Consider the following 26,992-nt stretch of genomic DNA (forward strand, 5'->3'; position numbering starts at 1 on the left):
CTGTCTAATATTCACTGCTTTCAGGACACTTACATTTATTCAACCCTGTTTAAGGAAATGAAATTAGGGAAATCAAAAACCATGACCATTACTGAAAAGTTTACTGAATTTATTTCACTTTGCCTTCATCATTCCTTCCTTCTGTGCCTCCACTGTCTGTTGAATCACTGGGTACTGGAAGACAGAAAATAAAAAAATCTGATTAGGAATATCACATAATAAGAGATTACACAAAGTGTGGCAATGTAACAGCCCTCCTCCTCTCATCATCAACACTGACAGACTATCCACTGTGAGCTGGGCATTCCAGAAGCCACTGGTTTAGGAAAATGTTTGACAAGTCAGGACATCGACGTCCAGGCTCTGATACTTTATTCAGAAAGAAACTATATTAAAATGAATGGGAATTGCTCAGATACAAAACAGTTAACTGAATTTCACGTAGAAATAAATACGGCTCCCCAGTGGGGGTGGTGGTGACAAGGGTGTTGGGTTGGGGTTTTGTTGTTGGTTTTTTTTTAAAGTTTGAATTCCACCTTTTTAACCTACAAATCCATAATGCTTTCCTCACGTACAGGAGGAAAACACGTATATCCTCTCTCCCTTTGCTTTCACACTCAGGGCTGCGTCTTCTTGTCTTTGATACCGAGTCTTTGTTCATTTCATTCTATCACCCTCCTTACACAAACTTCATCATCCTAGTTCTCATTCTTCCCATCAGTTTGATTTCAGTCTACTGCAAATACATACTGTTCTCCTCTATTTTAAAATAATCTATCCCTTACTCCTCTTCAGTTACACAGTTTTCCCCAATTCACTTGTCCATTGTACCTTCACAATCCATGAAGATGTGGTCAGCAACTTTTCTGGAGTTTCTAATTTCAGTTTTCTTCTAATTCTTTATTTGATTTCAAATCCCTATTCTCCCTCAGTAAAGGCAATGATGCTTCAGCTTATAAATCATTCAGATTTCAAGATTTTAGTTCAGTTCTAAGTTTGTTTTTGCTTAAACCAAGCAAGAAGTATACAAGATTTTGTGTATTCTCAAAATGTTGTGAAGTGTTCTTAAAAACTTCTGTTACTTTTTACTGGTTGTCTAGTCTAAATAAATTTATAAGTTATTTAAGAAAATTTCAGTATTAATTACATCATTCTGTGGTAGGAGACCTGACTCCCTAACTGGTGTAACTCAGAACAACATAAAACCAGTGGCATGGGGCAAATGCTTGAGTCCAGTAACTCCAAGAATTTGGATATATCCATTTAAGGCTAGAAGAAATTCACAGAAAAGGCTTGAAATAAGAAAACTGTCATGAAGGATGTTGATTAGTCATTTGGGCAAAATGAAAAATTAATGACTAAGAGAGAAAGAGAGAGAGAGAGCAGAAACCATTAACCCCAGATACTTGTTATGTTATTCCTCTTTCTTTTCCATTGTAACCAGTTACGGGGTCTGGCCACCTACAGACCTCAAGAGCAACATTTCTGTATAATTCTGCCTTCTGCATATTCAGAAGTATTGTGGCAGAAGTGGAATCTACAGTGTAATGTATAGTTCCAAAGGAAGGTTGGAATGAGCAGAACTAATTTAAGGGTAACTTAATTCAACTTAATTATATGTAAGTTATAACCAGATTTTGTTTTATTTATTACATGCTGCAAAAAGGGCTTTAAAGAAAAATACTTAGTAACATACCATGCTTCTAAGTTTAAACACCAAGTAATACCAAAAGAAACAAAATGGAACAGTACCAAAGGACAAGGAAATTAATCTTAATCATACCTGCTGTAAGTTGAGTTTCACACTGTTTCCACCGGAAAAAAACAACCAAACAAAAACTAAATAAATTTATTTAAAGCATAAGTGAACATTTATTTAGTACTGTCTACAATTTGTCTGCTCAAATCTGCCACTGTATCTAACAGCTATTAATCAATCTACCATGAAGATTTCTTGGACCACTGGACAAACATGGGTCCTTGACATCATTCTTGTCTATTCCAGTTCTAAAGTTCTTGTTCTACAGAGGAAGATAAAAGTCAACCACATAGCCTACTCTCCTCTAAGCATTTATCCACTTCATCAGTAGCCTTGTGTCCCCCCAGTTCCCTCTTATCCCAACTCAGACTGCTTTACCTCCATCAGATGCATCTGATGGATCTTGAAAAGTGACACAATACTTCTCTACATCATCTGCTTCCAATTCTGACAGGTCTTCTACCTGCTGAATTATTTTTTATGACATCCAGGAATGACTGGCTCCCAAAACTACTGATGGAGTTCAAAATAATGACTGAAAAGCTCTGATGTGTATATTCAGGTGAATACATATTTTCTTATCATGAAATGGTTCATGAACACTCAATGCATTTTAATGAACTTTCCATCTAATGAAAATGTACTTCTTAAAAACAGAAAAAAAACCAAATAAACAAGGCAAACCAGAAGGATGTCACATATCAAACTACTCTATGCTTTTATTATATAAATGTTCAAAAATACTTTTTAATAATACAACCCTGTGTCTAATCTTCAATATGCAAACCTACCTCATGATAGTCAAAGTTTTTCTTTAAATCATCTAGGTGATCCTAAAAGAAAAAAAATTTAAAAGCAAACAAATAAACCAGACACTCGCAGAATCACTGAGGCTGGGAGCCAACACTGGAGGTCTCCAGTCCAGACCCTCTGCTCAAGGCAGGGTGAGGCCAGACCCCTTTCTTCAAAGCTCTTGGTGCCATGTCTACTCAGATTTTCAGTATCCCCAAGGATGGGAGATACTACAACCTCCCTGGGCAACCTGTTCCAGTGCTCATCACCCTCACAGCAGAAAGGCTTTTTCTTATGTTTTAGTGGAATTTCCTATATTTCAAATTGTGCCCATTGCCTCTTGTCCCATCACTGAGCACCACTGAGAAGAGTCTAGCTCTGTCTTCTTTACTCCCTCCCATCAGGTATTTATAGACATGGATAAGATCCCACCTGAGCTTTCTCTTCCCCAGGCTGATCAGTCCCAGCTCTCTCAGCCTCTCCTCATATGAGAAATACTCCCATCACTTAATCGTCTCCATAGCCTTTAGCAGGACTCACTCTCATATGCCCATCTCTCTCTTGTATGGGGGAGGCCAGAACTGCACACAATGTTCCAACTACAGCCTCACCACTGCTGAGCAACAGGATCACCTCTCTCAACTTGCTGGCAATGCCCTGCCTAACACAGCCCACGAGGCAGCTGGCCTTTGCCTCAAGGGCACATTGCTGCATCCTCGTCAACCTAAGCACCAGGACTGCCAGGTCCTTTCCTGCAAAGCTGCCTTCCAGTCGGTCAGCCTCAGCCTGTACTGGGGCACGGGACTGTTCCTCCCACGGTGCACAGGCTTTGCACTTCCCCTTGTTGAACTTCACGAGATTCCTACTTTGCCATTTCTCCAACCTGTCAAAGTCCCTCTGAATCAACCATCTGGTGCACCAACCACTCCTCTCAGTTTTGACTCATCTACACGCTTCCCAAGGGGGCACTCTGACTCATCATCCAGGTCATTAGTGACAATATTAAACAGTTTTGGTCCCAGTACCCACCCCAGGGGTACACCACTAGGGACTGGCCTCCAGCTGGACTTTGTGCTGCTGATCACAACCTTCTGAGTCTGGCAGTTCAGGTAGCTGTCAATCCACCTCACTGTCCACTTATCTAGTCCATACTTCATCAGTTTGTCTATGAGGATGCTGTGGGAGATAGTGTTGCAAGTCTTGTTAAAAGTCAAGATGAAAAACATCTGCTGCTCTCTACTGATCCACCAGGCTGGTCATCTCATCACAAAAGGATGTCAGGTTAGTCAGGCATGTTTTTCCCTTCATAAATCCATGCTATCTACTCCCAGTCACCTTCTTGACAGGTCTCATGGTCTTGGGTACATCCAACTTTCTAAAATATTCCATAACCAGATTCTGCTCTACTGAGGGTAAATCTTCATTGCTCCACATCTTCCCACTGGTCTCAGGGCATGGGATTCCTGAGGGCAAATCTTGGCAGTAAAAACCAAGGCAAAGACGACTTTGAATACCTTAGCCATGTCTGTCTTTATAGGGGTAGAATTTAATCTAGAACGTGGACATTAACTGGGTACTTGGGCATGAACAAAGGCTGAAACCTTTTCCTTCAGAAAGATTTTTCCAAAGCCATATAAAAATTATTTGATTTAAATAACATCCAAGTAATTCCTATAAAGTAATTGCGGGACTTCCTGGAAAGGAATAATACTCTTCTGCAAACTCAGAAAATACTCTTTCTTTCCACTAAACAGAGGGTTTTATCTTGTGATGGAGCCAAAAAGACCTTGTTTGGCACAGACCTGTAAACAGTGAAGCCAAATGCATCAGACCCTTCAAATATGAGAATGTGAGACTTAGAAAGAAGACTGTTGCATTTACCCTGAGGGATTAACAGTTAAGTGTGTGCAATGCAGGACAGAGGTACTCCTTCATATTGAAGGTCTTAATGAAGCATGCCACAGCTCCCCTCAGCATCTCTGCCCACGTTTCCTCCATATAGCAACCAAGACGCATATCCAGGACTCACCATCATAAGAGTTCAGGCACAGCCAGAATAACCATTCAAATGGAAAATCACGGAGCACTACAGACCTCTGCCATATAGATATATAGCTAAACAGGAGGCTGGACTTTCCCAGTGCAAAATCCTAAACTATGTAACTTGTTCCTTTCCTGACTTTAGAAGTATCTGAGTGTAAAGTTCCAAAACAGAAAGCAAGCCATAAAATTTTAGCTGTACATGAGTATGAAGAATGAAGCAACTCATAGGCGATTATCGGCTATTGTTACTCTCCTATATAGAAGGGCAAGAACTGATGTGCTTGTCTGTAAGTCAACTATAAATAAACTGGATCCCCTGCCCCCAAACATATAATTACATTATGACAACAAATAAATAATATTACATAAGCATACTCCAATTTGTTTGGATGATTCTTGTACACAATGAATTGTCTTGATTTTCACATCTTTCAGAAGGTTCTGACAGTCACGACAGGGAGGTTTGGTGCAGTAAAGAACATCACTCTCTTCTACTTTGAGCTTTGATCTGAAAAATGTATGTATATGCACAATTAATTCATTTTCTGCAAAGCTAAAACTAAACATGTTTGCATTTCTTTAAAATAAATTTAGTATTTTCATCAAAGACTATTATTTCTAATTAGATTACTCTCTATCTCCTCCTCCAAGTTTTCTATTTCATCTTGATTTTTCCTTCAAATATCTGACCTTTGTTGCTTCCTCTACTTCTGTGTATATAAACGTGCTACCATTATCAGCCATATGGTTTTACAGACTAACGATTCTCCAACTACTGACAGGTAGAGTCTGAAGCGATCTGGCTGACTTGACACCGCTCTTGCTAGCCTAAGTACCACCAAAAAAAGACTGCCAGGCAGAACGCTGCAGACAGTGTCTTTCAAATACTATTAGAGCTTCATCACAATGAGACTGGGTGATTATTTTGGCAGTGTGGGAATACAAGGTGGTACCACACCTTTCTGGGGGTGGAGGAGAGGAAATGTGCATACACACACATTAAAATGTTAATTGTAAGCTCAGAGTTGTAAATGTTAAGTCTTTGAAACTGGATTAATCGGTGAAGAACAGATGGAAAGATCAAGGAGAAAATCCATGGATAGTCACTGACTTGTTCGCACTACACGCTATTCACATTTATAGAATGCCTGCAAAGTCATTCCATTACTGGATTTGTAATAATAACCTGTAAAGAAGAACATTTGCTTCAGCATGTAGAACAACTTCCCGTTTTGCAGTTCCAGCCTTTCGGTTTTTTCTCCCTGTACGGGGCAAGTTTGCATATAATATGCCAATGGGGTATCCGTTATAACCTGCCCCAAACTGCCAAAAAAAAAAATTAAATAAAATAATCAAAATCTAACAGACTCTTCCAAACATCAGCAACATTTTAACCATATACCAATACAGCTTCAATATATGCTAGCTATATATTTCTAGATACATACAGCTTCTAAGGTTTCATGGCTATTTATATTGGATTTTTAACCGGCTTTAACACTTTGCCATGAGCATCGTACCACCCTTTTAACACAGTCAAGAGCTAATTTGGCTTTTGCATCAAGTAAGGTCATTGTTCTCCATCAATTTCATCACCATCTTTTTGTCTCTCTACCTTTGCAAGAAACTTAGGATCCTCCTTTTCAGTGGACCTGGAGGATTATTTTTGCAAAGTTAAATGATAAAGTATTATCATTACTATTAGGATATTTATTATGGGAGAATGTGTTCATGAGGGAAATTCATCTCCCTTAACTTGTTTACATGTCTACACCAGAACTAGTCACCCCAGACTCCCTTTATATGCAAGGGAGAAAACCAGGTCCACCTGGCCTGTTCCAGACTCTGGATTGGGATGAATGACACTCTAGATCTCCACTGACTATAAAGGGGAGTCGGGGCCAACAGCTCAAAAGCAGGCATCTATGCTGCAGATGTCTATATCGGGTCAAATAAATCACACCCCTTGGAGCACTGAATAGAAATTTTACAAGTGTTGGAGAATTCAATCTACTTACAAAATATCCGTCCTGACTGTAGAGTGAACACCCCACACCTCGATTTGGATCATCTTTTAGAAGACAGAAATATTTTCATGTCACTTAAAAACATACCTTTTTCATATTGAAAACCATATTTTAGAGATTAACAGACAATGCTTTAATGCTATAGAAACGGAAGGCAAAAGTGACTGCTTATATGTTAAAATAATCCCTCCATTATCCAATTCCAGACAGATACCCATACACAGTAAGACAATGGGGCATAGCTACTAGCAAGTACAACAAATGTCAGATTTCAGAAGAATACAATAACTTAAAATCTGACTCAAGGTACACTTACTCTTTATTAGTAATTGCAGACTATTAACGTGATACAAAATCCTGATAACAGAATATAAAAGCTTATAAATACATCAAGATCTTCCATTGATGAGATCTGCTATTAAGTCCACCTAGATACATTAACAATATACTGAGAATGTTTACATTTTTATATATATAAAATATATAGATTAATAAATATATGTTCATTTAAAAAATCGTTTCCTCCTCCTAAAATGGATTAAGTGATAAAATATTATTTTCTATATTTAGATAATATGTGTTTTCATCTTCTGCTTTAAGTTCAGGATTGCAACAAACATTATAAACAATAATATTCAACATTAGGGTAGTAAATACACTAATGAAAAATATTTTAGCAGTTATGTTAGCAAAGCATGCCAATTTCTCTGATACACACATATGTTGTGAAATATTTACTCTTTGCTCTAGCTGAATGAATGAACAGCAATAATAAAAAATAAATCTACAGGAATCTATTCGTTATATTTGGTTACTACTCTTTATATACTCTCATCATAACTTACCAGATCTTGCTGCTAAAAAATAACAAAGCTGCAAAGCATGTCGATGAACGTTTTCATCAGGTTCTTTTTTCTCAAGTTGGGAACAATTACGTAAAAAATAATAGCAACGTAAAGCATTTTCCACCAGCCTGACACACGTATCTTCAGAGCTATGTATGTTAAACAGTGGAAAATTTTTTTTAAATTCTTCAGTTTTGTGATCAAAAGACTTAAAATTGATGTTCGGCTCTTCTTTGCATTGTATTTTTTTGGCAATCATTTTCACAGTTTCAAAGCTTGTCATGGGTAAGAGCACACTGCTACTTATATGACTTCTAAGAAACATATGGTCAGCTTGTTGAGTATCTTCCTCCACTGAATCTCCCTTTTTTTCAGGAGCCATTGGCCAGTAATAGACTGAAGAAACCGAACCTAGAAAGAAACACTGAAAATCACTTAAGTGCCATGCACTTGGGTGGGACATTCAATTCACATGTTTTTTGCTTAAAAGAGTGGGCCAGTTTTCTGTTGCATTGCAATTCTGTGGACACACTGGAGTCCAAAGCCTATATAGTTCCCCACAGGCTTAAATCACTCCCATTGCAATGGGATCTGAATTGAATATACAACTATTGCAACAACTGGTACTTCACTTTCATAAATGACATCCCACAGTTTGCCAATCCTGTCCCAAGCAAGCAGTCTCACTTATTTCTAAGAGACTATCTGCACAAAAAAGGATTACTTGATTAAGGAGGAATTTATTGGACTAAGCCACGTACAGCATTTTTCTAGACATGATGCTTAGTGGGGTCATTTATGAACTTCTTATTCAGGTAGAGCTGCAGTTAACACAGACTGATTAAAAATGTATTATATATACCTTGAATGAGGAATGTGGTACAAGTTGTGCATGGTTTCCTGGAAAAATACACAGTGCAGTCACGCAACAAAGAGGGAAGACATCGAATGATTTGTTGCACAGCATGCAACCCAGGTATGGAAAAACTCAGAGCTACCATTTTGTGTACTTTGTCTGATTCACATATTACAATCCCAGTCTTATTGAACTGAAGAAAAAAAAAAGAAATCTTATTTTTCTCAGCAGATTGATGTGTATAAAGCATGCATGCTTTACACAGATTCAGAAATACACTGTAAGTTTTGTCACACTGCATTACATATAACCTGCTCTTCAGACCCACAAACTTTAGATCACAACTTCTCTTTATGAAAAGTTAATGTAAATTTAGTATTAATAGTATTAATTTAGTATTAATTGGATACATCCACAGCTCTGAAAACATGCTGTAGCCTATTTTTATTGCAGCAGTGAATGCGAAAACAGATCTATTTTACCTTTGATTCTAACACAGCAGAAATTACCATAAATCTCAAAATGGAAAGTAATTCCAATAAAAATTATGATGATGTGATACATCGGAAGGGATGTTGTAAGAATAGAACGATGATAATGATTTCAAAAAGACATAAATCAGCAAATTTAAGGAACTGTTAGGAAGTCTCTTGGAAAAATAATCCAAGGACTATGAGAAGAGAAACAGGAGTAAAATATCCTGATGTAAAGGAAAAGTGAGTAATACCATGAGACCACTTTGGCTATACCAGCAGATCTTTGTCAAAACCAGAATCAGAAAAAAAGATAGGAAGTAAAGGCAATATGAAGAATGATCATAAAGGCATAGTGTAGCGTGTACAGATAAAATTAGAAAGACTAAATTACTGAAAAAGTACAGACTAGCAAGGGATACAAAAGGCAAAAAGAAAAGGGTATACACAAAATAGCAGGAAGTAAGTCAAAGGAGGCATGGTTACACTACACAACAGGAAAAGAGAGCAAACAAAAATACAGAAGAGGCTGCACAGCAACAAGATGAAACCAAAACCAAGCAAAGCAAGATCCTGCTTTGAAACGAGAAACTGAACAAGCAAATACAATATAGAAACATCTGCTAGCCACAAAAGAGTCAGGAGACTATTGAGGACAGCAGTTCAACAGACCAACAACACAACATTACTATTGACCTCCACGTATAATATAAGTTTACAGGAACTGCACGGCTGTAGTGACTTGATCTGATGGAGTATTGCATCAGGTTTTTGTCCTACTCTAACAAAAATGTAAGCACACTGGAGAACCTCAGGAAGGAACCTTACAGGTTTAAAAAAAAAAACCAACCAAAACACAACCAAAATCTAGGAGAAAGACAGAAGCTTGACATAAGAAGGTTGAGAAATCACTTCTCTAATATGTTTGAAGATCAAGTTAGACAAGTGTCTGATGAAGGGTAATTAGACTTAATCCTGCTTCACTGCAAGAAAATGGATTAGATATTTTCAGCTCATTTCTGTGATTCCATTGTTTCACATTCAAAGCTGTTTGTTATTATTAGATCCCATATCAGATCAACTGTTTATAAATTCAGTAATATTTAAGTAGTTCTTAAAGTTTTTAAAAGCATAACCACCACTGTTACTTTTATCTGCTAACTTGATTGCTGTGTAGTATTTTATCTATAGTTTTATAAACCATTCTCCGATAACCTACAGTAGGAAAAGCTTTCTACACAAGCAAAACAGTGTATGGAGTTGAAAATAAAATATTTAATATTTTCATATTCACAACTAAAATTAAAACTATGCAGTTGAGGACATGAAGAAATGATAAAATGGGAGTTTCAGTTATCTCTTTCAGAAAAGCACAATGGCCCTTAGAGCATCTGGGAGCAATTCAGCTATTGTTAAAGAACCAATGGCAAGCTCCAAGACTGAACTGCAAAGTCTGTCACTCTCGTCCTGTGAGGAAAGGACTAAGGAGCTCTGCTTAACAAGCTACCGCTGCTCAGTCACGCTTAGCGCAGAGAAAGGTTTCCGTTTCCTCTCGCCTACCGAACGTCGTTCCTAAACTGCTCCTTATGTGAATGAGTTCACAGCCTACGGCTCTGCTGAGACGCATCTGAAGAAGATTCACAACACTGGAAAACTCTGGCACACAAAAGGCAGAGTTGCATGCTGGGCTTGCTACTACCTGTGATATGCTCTATTCTCATACTATAAACGGACAAAGTATAAAAATGTCTTCACATGAAGAAATGGACTCCCTAAGTTAGTAACAACTCCAAGGAGGAAACACATTACCACTATCCACGCTGTCTAGAAGCCTTCTAGCTATTGGCAAGACTGTCAGTTTGAATGTATGAATATTCCTTTACCTGGGTGTTTCACCTGCTTTGTGCAGTTCCCAAAAGCAATGGCAGCTCTTGCTAAATGACTGAAACTATGCACATCACCGGGATCATCGGGAACAGAAGCGGAATCTGGTTCAGCACCCACAGGAAAGACAGAGGAAGGCCGACAACTCTGTCTCACAGAATGATTTACTATTTTAAATCACAGGTAAATACAAAATAATCTTCACAATATCCCTACATGTAGACAACTTTCCCCATCTTTCAAGTAGGGAAAGCAAACACAAGACAGCGCCACTTTTCCATGGCAATCTCCTCTCATTCCATTACAGGGTTCATTAACAACTAGGGCATGTTGGTATGCCTCAGCGATATGACATAGTGATGGGAAGTGAAAAAAAATATTAATCGGTACTAAGGAATCCAGTGTCTTTATGTAACTTTATCAGATTACAGTGAAAAACTTAACAGCATTGATTATTACCAGTAATTTTCAAAACATAAGACTAGAACAGACCACCTAACTCATCAGATTCACTCAAAAAAAAGCGGGCAATCGTACAATAGAGGTTTGTTATAAACATTTAGTTTGATGGACATAATTAGATATTTTAAAGAATAATTCTCAGTAAAATAAGCAGCAAAAATATTTCCTAGCAATGACAGCCTGTTACATACCTGGTCAGATGGGGCATGACACTCTGGAGAGTCTTCCATAAGAAGAGCTAGAAACATACACAAATCTTTCTTCTCTAAGCGTATGCATGGATGACTTTCTGAACAGGTCCAAATAAAGAGGTCATAATTAGTAGACAAATTGAAATGGCTTCAGGCTACAGAAAAGACACTGTTGACTACGGCACTTTTGGTAATACGGGGAATGAAGACAGAACATTTAGGTAAAGGAAAACATAGAAATATAGAAACTGGTTTTTAATATAACACACATACAGATTAACTGTCAGAAAATACAAGTGCAATGCAGAAAAGTTTGTGCTGGTATTGCCTAAGGAGCACACCGCTTATTGCTAAGCAACACCGAGCTGGTTAACAGCCATAAAACAATACCATCACGCAAATAACAAAATCTAATAGACCCCACAGAAATTAATACTCAGAGAAAGCTCTGGGCTGTGGTTAAACTCCTGCTGCTTATTCTGTCTACAAAGAAGTGGCCAAACTTCAGTTGTGATGCCTTGGTTTTGTGTTATTTCCTGAAGCTGAAGAGATGTGCCCATTTTGGTTGACTATATTGAGATGATTAACCGGAGGGGATAGATACAAACCATCCTCCATGTCCTCAGCTCCAGAAAGTCTTCTCTTCTGAAGGAAAGAAGTTGTCCTTTTAACTTACTTTTGAAGCAAAGCACTGCAGTTAAAGAGAATATACACGTATGCGTCGGGGTGTGTATATATATATGTACATGTAACTCATTTGTGTTTATTTATGTTTTAAAAATAATAAACACCCTTCGGCTCACACTAATGATCTCCTTTCTTTTTGCCAGTACAATAAATCTTCAGAAAAACAAAAACAATTTATACCATCCCTGTTAAGTATGCAACTACCTGTCCAATGCAAAGTACCTCACAGCACCTTTTCTTATAAAACACCATTAGCAAAAACATCAAGTATTTCAGACAGATACCTCATCACTTTAGGATTAGCTCACTGATGCTTAATGGATTTCTTTTTTCTTCTTTCATTGTTTTTCAGCAAGACCTGACTTTCTTCCATCATGTTTACCCCCAATGTGCTATAACAGAACGATTCTGTACTTCACTTACCTGCAGGTCTGATAGCAAGAAGTCTTCAATGACAATAGCTTTCAAGTGGCAAAACTAATGCTTTTATATCTTCCTTCTCTCCTGTGAGTCACAGTCATGTACGCCTCGTTTCGCTTTTGACACCTTGGACCCACCCTGTAAATATTTGTATGCCATGTGGAGATCAGTTTGGTGAATTATGAGAAGTTGACCAGGACAACTAGATGTTGACCTATTACATATAAATGCTCTTCTCCCAACTTAAAATGATGAATTAAAAGATTGATTTGTACTGGTATCCTTATTTGTCACTGCTCATATCTCCAATAAAACATCTTCTCTGGGCCACATGAACTCAAGAGTAATTGGACAATTGAAATACCTCCTATTTTATGATATGTCTTCACCTCTGAAATACACAGCCTGCCAATGCTTACCTATGTAATTAATATACAAAGCAAGACTGTCCAGGATCAGAAGGGCTTGTTATAAAAATGATGTAATTTCTCCAAAAGACTCAATATTATTTTCCATACGAACACGTTGTTCACACCTTTTTCTTCTTCTTTTTTTTTTTTTTTTTCAGTTTAATTACTCCTGACTTCCTCTTACTACAGTGCTTTAGGGAAGCATCAAAGCCTACCAAGCATATGAGATTTCCACAGGTTTTTTCAGTATCTTTTACTACTCTCACCAAATCGACGTAGAGTCGTCGTTTTGTTAGCCTGCAGCAGGAAGTCAGGCAGAAGGGGGAGTGAACAGGTCTGGAAACTGCTAGAAAAATACCACCACCACCATTGTTTTTCTTGGACGGGCAGTTCCTCCAAGCGGCAGGGGCCTGGTGCTCCCTCCGTGCTGCCATGCCAGTAGAAGTGATTTGCTTCAGCTAACAATACAACGGGAAGAATGAGGAAGTTCACGCGCAAGATGCGCCTAAGGACACCGAATCCAATCCCCCGTCAAGCGACACCGAGACGGGGTTTTACACGGGCTCAGACTCTTCCAAGTTTTTAAATTCTGCAGTTTGTAAGTTCTAAAGCCGCGGTGTTACTGCTGAAAGCGTCTGGTACCAGCTCTGCCGGACGCCCCGCTCAAAGCTGAAGGCTTCATCTCCAACGCAAGTATTTCAGCCCCAGAGCAGGCTGAAATCCCGGTATTTCGGGTTGGGGGAAACAAAAAAACCCAAAACGGACGGAGCAGCCAGCACACGGCGTTTCTGCCTGCACCTTCTTTCATACCGCGAAGGACAAGCACCAGCCGCCGCCGCCGCCTCCCCCGCCTCTTCCCCACGGGGCAACCGGGACGGGACAGGCCCGCGCGCGGGTCCCACCTCGGGCACCAGCGGAGGCGGAGGGAGCCCCGCCCCGCCCGGGCCCGGCCCCGCCCCGATCCCAGCGGCCCCCGGACAAGATGGCGGCGCCCAGGCTGTGGCGGCCTTGCGGCCGGGCGGCGGGGCTGTGGGGCGGCCAGCGCCGGGCCCCGCCGTCGCTCCCGTTCCGGCGGCGAGCCCACGAGCAGCCGCGGCGGGTCCGGGGTGCCGGGGGGCTGCTGGCGGCGCAGTGCGAGCGCGGCCTTTTCCAGGAGGTGTTCCCGGCGCAGATCGCGGAGGAGCAGCTGCCGGAGCTGCTGGAGCCGGGCCGCCCGCCCCTCACCGCCTACTGCGGCTTCGACCCCACGGCCGACTCGCTGCACGTCGGGCACCTGCTGGCCGTCATGGCCCTGCTCCACTTCCAGCGAGCCGGCCACAACGTGATCGCCGTGGTGGGCGGGGCCACGGCGCGCCTGGGGGACCCCAGCGGCCGGGAGCGCGCGCGGGAGCCGCTGTCGGCGGAGCGGGTGCGGGCGCACGCGCGGGGTCTGCAGGCCGGCCTGGGGCGGCTGTTCGAGAACCACCGGGAGCTGTTCTGGGCGGCGGGCGGGCGGCCGCTGGGGCAGGCCGCGCTGCTGGACAACGCCAGCTGGCTGGGCCGGCAGCCGCTGCTCGACTTCCTCGGCGGGGCCGGCGGCCGGCTCCGCATGGGCACGCTGCTCAGCCGGCAGAGCTGCCAGGCGCGGCTGCGCAGCCCCGAGGGCATGAGCCTGGCCGAGTTCCTCTACCCGGCGCTGCAGGCCTACGACTTCCTCCACCTCCACCAGCACCACGGCTGCCGCATCCAGCTGGGGGGCGCTGACCAGATGGGCAACATCATGTCCGGCTACGAGCTCGTCACCAAGTACGCCGGGGCTGGGGGGGGTGACAGGCAAGCACGGCGGGGTCTCTCCCCGGGGCCAGGTGTGGGCCTCGGCTCTGACCCAGGGGGTCTGTCCTGGAGGTGGTGGCGGTGCGCAGGGTCAGGGCATCGGGTGTCCCAACTCTGTGCAACTTTGTGTTGACAACCCCTAAAGCACCAGGAGCAGAAGTCACCCCTCAGAGAGTTGGCATGAGGCAACTGTTATTGTTGTGAGGGTTGTCATAAGCAGTGCAGAGTCTAGTTGGAGGCCTGTAGCTGGCGGTGTGCCCCAGGGTCAGTTCTGCGTCCAGTCTTGTTCAACATATTCATCAATGACCTGGATGAGGGGACAGAGTGCACCCTCAGCAAGGTTGCTGGTGATACTAAACTGGGAGGAGTGGCCAACACACCAGAAGGCTGCACTGCCGTTCAGTGAGACCTGGACAGACTAGAGAACTAGGCAAAGAGGAACCTAATGAAATTCAACAAGGGCAAGTGCAAGGTCCTGCACCTAGAGAGAAATAATCCCATGCACCAGTACAGGTGAGGGGTTGACCTGCTGGGAAGCAGCACTGCACAGAAGGACCTGGGAGTCCTGGTGGACAACAAGCTCTCCGTAAGCCAGCAGTGTGCCCTTGTGGCCAAGAGGGCCAATGGTATCCTGGGGTGCATTAAGAAGAGTGTGGCTAGCAGGTCGAGAGAGGTTATCCTCCCCCTCTACTCTGCCCTGGTGAGGCCACATCTGGAATATTGTGTCCAGTTCTGGGCTCCCCAGTTCAAGAAAGACAGGGAACTACTGGAGAGAGTCCAGCAGAGGGTTATGAGGATCATTAGGGGACTGGAGCGTCTCTCGTATGAGGAAAGGCTGAGAGAGCTGGGTCTGGTTAGCCTGGAGAAGAGTGAGAGGGGATCTTACTAATGCTTATAAATATCTAAAGGGTGGATGTCTAGAGGAAGAGGCCAGACTTTTTTCAGTGGTGCCCAGTGACAGGACAAGGGGCAGTGGGCACAGACTGGAACACAGGAAGTTCCATCTGCATATGAGGAAAAACTTATTCACTTTGAGGGTGACCAAGCACTGAAACAGGTTGCCCAGAGAGGTTGTGGAGTCTCCTTCTCTGGAGATACTCAAAACCTGCCTGGATGCGATCCTGTGCAACATGCTGTAGGTGATCCTGCTTTAGCAGGGGAGTTGGACTAGATGATCTCCAGAGGTCCCTTCCAACCCCTACCAACCTGTGAATCTGTAAAACTGTGAGATTTGAGGAGAAGATTTCATTGTCCTGACCATGAGCCTGGCACATACGTACGTTTTAGCCATGGTTTTAAGCCTTTTCTATAAAATGCTAATGAATTTTTAACAAAAAGGATGGGTTCTTGTATTAGTGAGTACGAGAACCAAAATCAGATATCCTGAAACACGGGACAAAATCGAGACCAGTCTTCTGCTGGCAAACACATTCTGTAATCACGTGTAATCACGCTGAAGTAGAGGCAGTTGTGGTATTTTGGTAAAGATGGTTGCATTTCTTCTCTTAGATGTAAAATGAAACCTGATGATGATGATGAGCTTTTGCTTATCCACCATATTTGGTGGGAGTCTTAGAAAATTTGTGGAAGTATGCAAGCAAATCGGTGAGTATGGGGCAATGCTTCTACTTCAGTACGTGCTTGACTATTGCAAGAGAATCGGCACAAAAGAAAAGCCTCACCAGTGTTCCAGCCGCACAAGCAGCTTCAGTTAGTGCTCAGAGCAGAAGACGAAAGGTGCAGGACATATGAAGTTGCTAGTGCTGTTGCTCACAAAACTACTTACTTAAAGTATGTAAACTTCTTTGTTACACACAAAGTAAGTTAATTTTTTAAGTTCAAGGTTTATTTTTTTTTTTCCTAAAGCAGTCTTCGTGAAACAGTGTTCTGGCATCTTTTGCCCCAGTCCCCTGTCTCGCTTAACTGCTTTATATCAAGGATAGAATCTTACAGAATGCTTATATTTTAGTTAACTTTACCAAGATGTGGGGGATTTAATTTTTTTTTTTTTTAACATGCAGTGCCTCTTCTCTTTCTCAGGATGACAGGAACAGATGTGTTTGGAATTACTGTACCTCTTATTACCAGTACTACTGGAGATAAACTGGGAAAGACTGCTGGCAATGCAGTTTGGCTAAACAGGGATAAGACTTCTCCATTTGAGCTGTATCAGTTTTTTGTCAGACAACAAGATAACACAGTTGAAAAGTAAGTAGTTTTTCTTCATCTTGCTTTTTCTCATTTTTTATAAAACTTGATCCTAACTGTTCTCTGTAACTGTTTCGTGTGGGTATGTGCAACACCAGTTCCACGTAGAAGGATATGTTAATTATAACTGTATGTTCATTAAATAAACAGGCATGACTGGTTCCTAAGTGTACAGGAGAGTGGAACCTGTCTCTGTATACTGACATATGCATCATAAAATTAGAACATGGATGAACAGACAAGCAAAGCGTAATGCATTTTGTTCTGCCAGTGGGGTGACTTTATCTTATGAGGTATGTTAGTTTCAGTACCGTAACATCACAGTATCAAATGAAATCTCTCTTGATGAGTAATAAGCAACATGTAGTTTCGTTCAATAGATCTCAGTTACTACAAGTTTTCACTTAGTATGAAGTATACAGAAACACTACATTCTAATTACAAGAAGCTACTTAACTGGTTATAAACAAACACATAAAGTTCAGCTTCTAGAACTGCATCACATTAAAAACTGCATATCCCTAAGTGAATTGAAATAATGCCTTGTTAGGAAAAAGCCAAGAAGTTCCTATTTATGATTGTATGAACTGTCTTGATTAGCAGTCTCCAAATTTTTCTGATCATGCGCCCCTATAGGTAAATAAAATTTTGAGCATGCACACCCAATACATGTATATTTATAGATTATATAAATGTACTACTGAAGTTCTAAAATTTTCTTCCTGCACCGCAGTGGATCATTTTGCATACCTCCTGGGGTGCTGGCACCCCACTTTGGAGACTACTAGTCTAGATAAAAACACGCTGAGGAGACAGTCACACTGTCATGTGTAATGACGAATAATCATTACATAGGGTAGAGCAATTCCAATGAGCAAGACGTGGTCTTGGATTCATTGTGCTATCTCTGAATTCACATCAACCACACATAACTCATATTCTTGCTAACCAGTGTAAAAATATTAAAATCATATAATGAGAACATGAAAGGGTAGCGAAAATATGAGAAATACCATTTGACAGGTTTCCTTCATTGATGGCTAACCTCTGTGCTGGTGTGCCAGTGACATGGCTGAAAATAAACAGTTAATAGCTGTATTCAGGGTATTACATTAATTTTAATAAGTTGTTCTATGTTCTCTTTTAAACCTGCTTTTCTTTAAACTCCAATATCACTGTAAAATCTGAGTCTTCATGAACCTCAGACAGGTACTTCCCTTTCATATTGTGATCTGTCTCCTAACTCCGTTACCTCTCTCAAAGATTTATTCCCTGGTATTTCAAATTTAGGTTCTGCATCTGCAACACTTCTCAGACTGAAAAGGCAGTCATGTGCGTACTTAACATTCAGTATTTCACGCATTCAGACTCTCTAACAGTAAAGGCACCTTTTTTAATACACTGCATTTCATGGTACTGCAAGCCCATTAAAATTGACTTTGTTGTAAAGAGTATGCTTAGATACACACCTTTAAATTCTTGATTATCCTAAATAATCTTCCTGCAGAGATACTTGTCAATACACAGCATACTTCTGTCCTAAGACAGAACATAATGTAAAACCTTGTTAGTTGACACACAATTCCAATAAATCCTGTAAACGTTTCGAGAGAAAACCAAGTTGTTGATTGCAATACAGGCTTCATAAAAGCATCTCACACTTTGTTATGTCTGAAGGCATTACCCTAGGCAGAAAAACAAAATGTGAGTTATCCCGGTAAGCTGAAGCATGTGGGCAAACCCAGAGTTGTTTGAAAGGAGAGAATATCTATAATACACATTTCTTAAATTGACTAAGAATCATTTTAGTGTAGTTAACTTTGAAAGGCAGGAAATCTGTAATGATAGCTATATAGACAAAGTATTTTTTCCCTGCTTGTAGATACCTGAAACTCTTCACCTTCCTTCCTCTTGAGGAGATTGACCACATCATGGAAATGCACGCTAAAGAACCTGAAAAATGGGGCCCTCAGAAACGACTTGCTGCAGAAGTAACCAAGCTTGTTCATGGTAGAGAAGGGCTAGAATCTGCTAAGAGGTGAAGTTTGATTTGTCGAGCAGTTTTCTTTCAGATTTATTCAATGGTAATTATCTGTAGCTTTTCAGGGACTATTTTCACCTGGTCTGTTGTTGCTCAGCTGTTAAGAGAGAAAAGTGTAGTAATTCTGTAGACTTAAAAATACATTAACAATATAAAAATAATTGCAGTGCAGTGGGTTATGATAAAAAAAAAAATGGGATGTACTTTAAGTAGTTCTGTGACTGTGTGGACCCTCAGAAGTTGGGGAGGGGAATCAGATTAGTAGCACTTCATATGAAGATGAGACTAGCACTGTATTTTGAATGATCTTTGTTCTCACAGGTGCACTAAGGCCCTTTATTACAGCAGCGTGGAGGCACTGGAAGCTATGTCTGACCAGGAGTTAGAGGAACTTTTTAGACAAGCTCCTTCAGCTGAATTGATGCTTGAACCCGGAATGAACGTTCTTGACTTGTGTCGCAAAGCAAATGCCATTCCAGATGGACCTAGTGGGTATGTTGTCATCTGTGCTCTTCATAATACCTCATGTGTAAACAGGTTGCAGTGGTATGCTTTCAGAAGTTAAACAAAAGATCAGGACAGCCAAATCAAGTAGAAACAGGCTAGCAATCTACATACCAGCATTAAGGAAAAGGGAAGCAGGCACAGCCTCATTCCATTTTGAAGTGAAAGAGCAGAATAATGCAGTGTCCTGTACCTTAGCTGTAAAGTCTACACCTGATGAAGGGACAGCCTAAGGCAACAGACTCAGTTTCCTTATAGCTCTCAGAAAGAATGGGAGTGGTAGAGCCTAAGGTTAATTTCAGTCACTCTTGACCTGGACTGAAAGTGCAAGAGAAATAAAATTTATTCAATTATGGATCCAATGAAAAAACCCTTAACTGAACTAAACAGCAATAAATACCTGCTGCTTGCAATTACCAGTTGTTGTTTTTGTTTTCTTTTTCAAGGTACCAGAAAATTACAAATGGTGGAGTTTCAATAAATGGGATTCGAGTAACTAATCCTGAGGCTGTTCTTATTCTTGGACAGCATATTCTCAAGAACGGAGTATCATTGCTTAGGATTGGAAAGAAAAACTACTACATTATAAAATGGCTTCAGTTGTGACAACAGAGTATCTCTTGAAAACGACAGATCATTTTGACTCTGTTGCTCGAAGATGTACTTGAAGATGTTTCTATACTGTGCATTACTACGCAGCTCACAAACTGCCCAATACTACAGTTTCATTTTCAAAATACACCAACAGAGTTCAAATAAAGGCAGCTAAGTTATACCACTGAAGAGATTTTGTAGATACTCTGCCTTATTTAAAGCACCATTCATAAAAAGATATGCACAAGAAGATGAAAATATTAATTTCAAAGTCCAAAGATGGAGATTATCTTCCCCCCCTTTAACAACCTTCTGTGTTGTAGGAGAACAGTGGCCAGGTACTCTACAGTATAAGCCTCGGCAAGATAAGCAAAAGCATACTCAAAACCACTACTTCTTACAGAGGATGTACGCTGCTGTCCAGTTTGACTTCATCCTAACAGAGAAACCTGTGTAAGTGGGTAAGGACAACCAACCTAGGATCAATATTTTTTTTCTCTGAACAGGTTTGCTTTGAAGGAAGACTCACAATAAATGAGTATAATGATTAAGCCCTAAAACGTCAGCTTCTTACTGGTTATGTATGGGGGCATGTTGCATAAAAGCTTTCCAGCCTTAATGTGGTAATACAGAGCAAATTCATTTTTGAAATTAAAGGCGTTATACTCTCTTATTAAGCTTAAATCAACCTGTCAAATCCCTTTTATGCCTTCTGTGTGTTTAGTGTGACTTAGAATGCGAGTGACACTCATTCCGCATTCCTGGATGCAATGTGCTCTCTAGAATTTTTGTTGAAGGTATATCCTGGCCCTCGTTCTGCAGGCTCTACAGTTTGTTGCAAGATAGTATATTATTCCAGAGGATTTGAAGCATGTACATGAAAGCTTTTAACTTTAGATGCCTAGGAGTAGTGGGCACACAGCAGCACAAGGCTATGTGTACCAGGATACACATAAGGGAAGCTATAGTGATTTTGCAATTAAAAAAAAAAAGGTCATATCCTTCAGATAGGACAACATGCAAAAGCAGCACATCTTCATGAAAAAGCAGAAAGTGATCCTACTGCTTACAGCCTAGCCAACACTTGGGATCATAGCTTCCTCATTGTCTTGTAAAGACAGCATGAAAGTGAGAATGTACTATGAGAGTTGGTAGAATAGCAACATGTACATTTAAAGGTAGTATTGCTTTATTGCTCAGAGACACCACCACCTCTTTTTATTACTAGCCACTACAGCTGCTTACACACCTGGAATCCAATTATCAGAGTACACCACCTTGCTAAAGTCCCTTCCCCTGGTGGGGTTTCAGATTGGGTTGTTTAGGCAATATAGGTACCACAGTACTTAGAGCCAGGTCACCTGAATAACAGCAAAACCAACATGGTAACCAAGATTATTTGTAGTACAAGCCCCTATTTGAATTATTACTTGGAAATGGGTATTTGCGTGCTATAACACAGTGATGTTGCTCGCTAGCTCAGAACTTTTTTATTAAGGGACCCTCCCTACCCCAGTACAAACACATACAAAACCCTTGGTCCAATTCATGAAGTGACTGATTGCTTTGGGCCTGTGGCTGCAGAGCTGTTTTCAAGATTTAGGGTAATCCTCACTCTTAGGTCAAGGGGAATCATTTCTTAGTCCGTGAAACTCTTAAACAATACAGTTTTGCAGTCCCAGCAGCCACAAGGGGAGAGGCCTTAATCTTAGCTACCTGAATGTGGCAACTCATCACCATCTCTTATGTTGTTAGAATAAGTCTATTTCAGCTGGTTTAAAGCCACCCAGCCTAAGAGAAGAATGGGGAAATTACAAAGTCTAAAGAATCTAGATACTCTATAGTTGGGTGGGGAGTTTCTGTTGGACTTTTTAGGTGGATTGTTTATTGGTTTTGGTTTTTGGGTTTTTTTTTTTTACTTGATCGACTTGATGGTGGCTTTATTTCCCCTGTCAATCAAGATTTCAATAATAATAAATTATAGTGGCTTGCTGCTTATACATCAGTTTCTTCAGATTATTAAACTGTAATAGGGTAGCATTTTCAGTAGCTCACCATGGAGTTATTAGTACTAATTTCAGTTTCTAGATCCCACTTACCTGTTCGATAATGAGCCCTCTCTGTCCTAATGTCTGCTATATATAAAGAAAAATAAAAAGTAGTTGAGTCATTCCTACCTTAAAAAAAAGCTCTAAATATCCTGCTAGATCTCAGGACCAGTTTGTGTGGCTTGTTACTTTGCCTTAAGCTGCAGTAACGATCAGAGCTATCCTAAAGAAAGCAAATGGAGGAAAAAAAACACCAAAACTTTGATGTGAAAGCATAGAAAGTTAAGTTAATCCACTTAAAATAGCCACCTTGTTCCTTCTACTGAAACATGCACCTGGAAACAATTACACCAGTACACACCCATGTTAGTCTCCAGAGAAATACAACAGCTCAGATTTGACAGTTACTTTCTGGTTGCAGGAAATGAACTCCTAGGAGTAGAGGAAGTCGTGTTTCATGTCTGATCTCTCCTGCCTTTGTTCCTTCATCTCCGAATGGTGCAGATACACATATATCCACAAATTTCAGCTTTTTTAAAAAAGCATCAGTACCCACTTTGATCAAGTATTAAAAGGATTTTATTTATTTTTACAAATACAAAATAAAAAAGGGAATTAAATTCTTTGCATACAAGGTTTTTAATAAGATCCATAAACTCCCAAGAATTTATTCTGTGCTTCCCTTTTGACCAACTCCTAGCAATCCAAACCCTTCCCTGACTCTTTCCAAAGAAAACTGGACTCAACCACTACATTGCATGACTATACAGTGTATCACAACTCAGCGTTTGAACACATAGGCCGAGAATGAAGGATGACCTGATAATTGAGCATTCTTTCTTAGCCTGGTCTCATTTCCCACGTACCCCAACAGGTATGTTCAGGTAATCGGAGTCATAGCTTGTTCCAATGTAAATAAGTAGAAACTAATACTAAAGTGTTCAACATGTCTATAAATGTGTGATTTGGAAGTGCAAGAAGAAAAGTAGTTATTTGGGCCAGATGTTAAAAAACACAACAAAACCATTGTATAGCATCCAGTGACAGCAAAAACTATTGACATTATCCTGACAGCTAGCAATGAAGAGGTAAAAGGGCAGGGCATGCAGCAAGTAAACTAAAAGGAAGCTATCAAAGCATAAAAAAACCCTTCATCACTAGATTAAACAGTGTCACTAGTTGGCCATAAAACCATATTCTGGTGGTCTACCTGTTTTTCTCTTAAGTTTTGAAGTATTAATAATCTGGCTTTCACCTCAAAGTACACTGGCAACAAGTTAAAACGTAGATGCACTTGAGATCTTCAGTATCTACAGAAAACACCAGCTAGCAAGCTGCTCTCGTAGCTAGAGAATCTTACTCTGGGAAAAAAAAAACAACCAAAACCAAAACCCTCAAGATAATTCAGTTCAACAGGGGCACAACAGACTGGCAGGTTGTTTCCCCTGCTGTATTCCATAAAGTTTGCAATATCTAATCTGGCATCTTTCAAAATCAATCTTCCATAAAGCATAGGGTGAAGGCAAGTTTTACGTAACTTTTGTTATGTTTACTTCAGAATACAAAAGCACACAGACACTGCCCCTTACCCATCAATTCTGGTAAGTGAATTTTGAAGCTGACTACTAAAAAACTTCAGTAATTTACTGACAAACTGTTCACATAGGGATACTATGTTTTATTTACAGTAGTACCACACATAGGTGAGGTATTAATGTCAAACATTTACTCATCTAAACTTAGCTACAGTGGTTATTCTCCCTCATGATTGTGTGTTTCACTGGATAGCAAGTTATTTTAAGTTAACCGAAATCTGTGCATTGATGACAAAAGTATGTCTAGTTTAAATTAAATAAGGTGGACTAGAAGACATTTGTAAACCATCAGTCTAATTGGGTATTTTTCAGTTGCTGCCTTCATTATGTTTTTTTCATAGTTTCCCCATAATTTCTTTTAATGGTGACAGTAATGGCAGCATTTTAAGTATTTCAATTCCAGACTGTTTAAAAACCATTAATAGCCATCAGCAGCCTACTATTACTTATGCAACTATACAAGGAGTTGCAGGAGGGCAAGTGCAAACATACATAAGGCTGTACAAATATAGGTAGTTATACTATTAACTTGTAAGACCATATAGGTCCTCCCATCTGAACTACAAGTCAGTTCAAAACTGTTTCTAAGAAAATTAATTTTGTGTATTGTCTGTTTATTAAATAACAGGATTGTTACAGCATGGATTTTTAAAGACTTGCATTAAGGATTACAAATCAAAGTCATTTCTTGGCACTCAAAACATTATCAAATTGAAAATTTTTGTGAAATTTAAACAAGTCATAACATTTCAAAAAACAAATTAACACTGTGGAAATTTCACATGACATTACAGAGCCAGTTATCACTTGCAGGAATTTCTTCAATAAATGGAACTGATTTGCTTTATGCAGCATTTCAAAACTTCACGAGTCAGAATATTTCTTTACAAGAGACTGTTGACTGAACTTGGGGAGTTGAAAGCTTAGGTAGCAGTTCGCTTATGGACAGCTCTACCTCATTGAAAACATACTTAGATGTCAAAAGTAAAAGGGAGAGAGGCATCAGGTGAATCCCAACTAGAAATGTAATGCTTTTGACAAAACTATTAAAAGCTTTCACTATTCACCAAAATTGATTTGAAAAGTGGCTTGCACTTCACTACAGTCACATTCTTAAATCTGAGAACTACCATCCTTGGATACAATGCAAGAAGCTAAAATTACTTCCTTTGTATTCGTTACATGTAATGAATACATAATGACTTTTTAGGCTGTTTAAAAATACAGAGTATGTTACTGTGTTCTGCATGAATTATTTCAGATCATGCATAAAGTACCCAAAAGTTGCATCTGTGTCAGACTTAACTCCTTGTGCTTATATTGGTGCCAAACTGAAGATTACCATGAGAAAAATACATTTTTTAAACAGACCTTCTTGCATACTGAGGTCTTAACAGTTTTTAAATTCTCAATCTTTAGCAGCTTGCAAAAGGACTTCCATTTCTGTTAACTGACGAAATAGGGAAGGAACTGACTATGGTAATAAAAACTTCACTATATTGGCCCAATATCATAAAAGCAAGCCACGGATGTTAACAACAGTGTCCTATTTTTCATGCATATTGTGTTAAAGATAAAATATCAGCAACACCATAGTAAACATTTTTACTTTATACAGAAAAGTGAATCTGCTTGAAAAGTACATGCAAGTGCACTGGCAGGAGTTTATTTAAACTTTTATTCATAAAAAATGAAAATGTTTACTTTTTAAAGGCTAGTGTGATCAATATTTATTTGTATGAATTATAACCAGAAGCAAATAACTCATTAACTTAATTTCCAACCTGAAATTTCCTTCCTGTAGGATTGTCCTCAAAAAAAAAAAAAAAAAAAAAAAAAGAAAAAACAAACCCAAGAAAAAAAGCTACTTACAGCACAGTAAAATTTCCTCAAAAGTAACTGTAATCTCTGGTATAAATATTCCAATCCCACAGACTTTCTTTCATACTGTCATACATTCCAAAACTTGGAAGAAGTTGTGGGGATCCCCTTCTCCCTGGCCAACTTAATCTGTTTAAAATAAACGCTTACTGTCCCGTTACAGTTTTGAAATCCATTTTTATTTTTCAATTCTGCCAGAACAAATTTACTATCGGATGGTCCAGGGGCTTGGTCCCGGGGTGGGGGGGGGGGGGAGGAAGAGGAAGATGTTCCTGTACCTGATTATAAGCCCCAACATTTATACACAAGCTCCAGTGCACATGAATAACTTTGCACCCACTTTTTAGTAGGCTGCTATTGTTCGCAAGCTCCAGGCTAATTCTTCCTACATGATACTCCATCAAATGAAGTTCAAAGTTTTGTCCGCAGTTTTAACATCTGGGGAAAAAAATGGGGGGACACATACATAGTAATACGGTAGACATCTCTACTGTGCTATAAAATTGATACCTCCATCTGTCATAGTGCATGCAATATATTCATGAAAGAAAATACTCGGTGCTCTCTTCTCTTCACAGTATTTAAACTTCTATTGTAAAAGCAGCTTAAAACTATGCCACAAGACTACACCGTCCATCTTAACCACAGGCAACCTGTTTAGCAAGTCAGGCACTGGAACTTTAATGTTTTTTCCCCAAGTTCAAATGAGACTGTCACTGAGACAGTAGACTTGGTCTGCTTTAATTTGCACCAGAAAGCTGGTAAGGAAACATTTAGAGCCATTTATTATGTGGATTAAATACGACTTATTTTGCAGAATACAGCATATTTTTCTGTTTGCAAATCAAACCAACTGTCTTTACATGAGCAGATTTACACAGTTGCAGTACACAGATAAGAGTTCATAAATAAAAATTCTACTCCGTATACCATGCCTAGCAATTTTCAAGTCAATTTAACCTCCAATGCATATAAATAGTGTGGCTGGTACAGTCTTCACCAAAGATGTGTCTCACGAATCTCTGCAATGATCTGACTGGCTCGCTGCAAGGCCTGCGCACAGAAAGAAAAGCCCAAGTTAACATGGACATGTCACAAACACACTGTCATACAGATGTACACAGGTCATCGTGAGTGAGTCCCAGCGTTCCCAGTGTTCATATTACGGGGTACTGTCTAGATACACCAGCCATCGGCCTGTAGGCTCCGGGTGAAGCGTACACATGAACGGCAACGCTTTAAGCTTAATCCCCCAAAAGAGCACTGCTGAACACTATGAAGTCAAAGCAAATTATTAAAAGCAAATGTATAATTGAAAATAGCACCAGATTAGGGCTTCTGCTTTATGCCCAAAATATAGTTTAAGTCACCTCTTCCCAACTACTCAATATACATAATACTTTCTGGTCACATACTGCTTTAATTCCTGTAGCAGAGAGAAGTAATACACTAGCATACTC

At 40.0% G+C, this 26,992-nt stretch overlaps 3 protein-coding genes across 7 annotated transcripts in view; 1 reads left to right on the forward strand and 2 right to left on the reverse strand.

The window, feature by feature from the left end:
- Positions 1-2,439: 2,439 nt before the first annotated feature.
- LOC129204134 (cytidine and dCMP deaminase domain-containing protein 1-like) lies at positions 2,440-13,703 on the reverse strand. The gene is made up of 9 exons (XM_054819517.1): positions 12,443-13,703; positions 11,941-12,023; positions 11,333-11,430; positions 8,329-8,515; positions 7,467-7,877; positions 6,613-6,665; positions 5,781-5,917; positions 4,970-5,102; positions 2,440-2,592 (listed from the first exon to the last, which is right to left on the reverse strand). Exons 2-9 carry the CDS (start codon positions 11,948-11,950, stop codon positions 2,527-2,529), a joined length of 1,095 nt encoding a protein of 364 aa, XP_054675492.1. The 5' UTR covers positions 11,951-12,023; positions 12,443-13,703; the 3' UTR covers positions 2,440-2,526.
- Positions 13,704-13,795: 92 nt separating this feature from the next.
- Positions 13,796-20,692, forward strand: YARS2 (tyrosyl-tRNA synthetase 2). Its single transcript, XM_054819503.1, has 5 exons — positions 13,796-14,634; positions 16,702-16,869; positions 18,752-18,907; positions 19,232-19,402; positions 19,861-20,692. Exons 1-5 carry the CDS (start codon positions 13,832-13,834, stop codon positions 20,018-20,020), a joined length of 1,458 nt encoding a protein of 485 aa, XP_054675478.1. The 5' UTR covers positions 13,796-13,831; the 3' UTR covers positions 20,021-20,692.
- A 1,925-nt stretch (positions 20,693-22,617) lies between these two features.
- DNM1L (dynamin 1 like) overlaps positions 22,618-26,992 on the reverse strand; it is a 42,195-nt gene continuing 37,820 nt past the window's right edge. For all 5 annotated transcript variants that reach the window (XM_054819453.1, XM_054819471.1, XM_054819461.1 and 2 more), the window contains one exon: positions 22,618-26,585. In XM_054819453.1, the coding sequence (XP_054675428.1) occupies positions 26,529-26,585 (57 nt within the window). In that variant the 3' untranslated portion in view covers positions 22,618-26,528. The remainder of the gene's footprint in view (positions 26,586-26,992) is intronic.

The sequence above is a fragment of the Grus americana genome, chromosome 1 (assembly GCF_028858705.1).
Source record: "Grus americana isolate bGruAme1 chromosome 1, bGruAme1.mat, whole genome shotgun sequence".
Lineage (NCBI taxonomy): Eukaryota > Metazoa > Chordata > Aves > Gruiformes > Gruidae > Grus > Grus americana.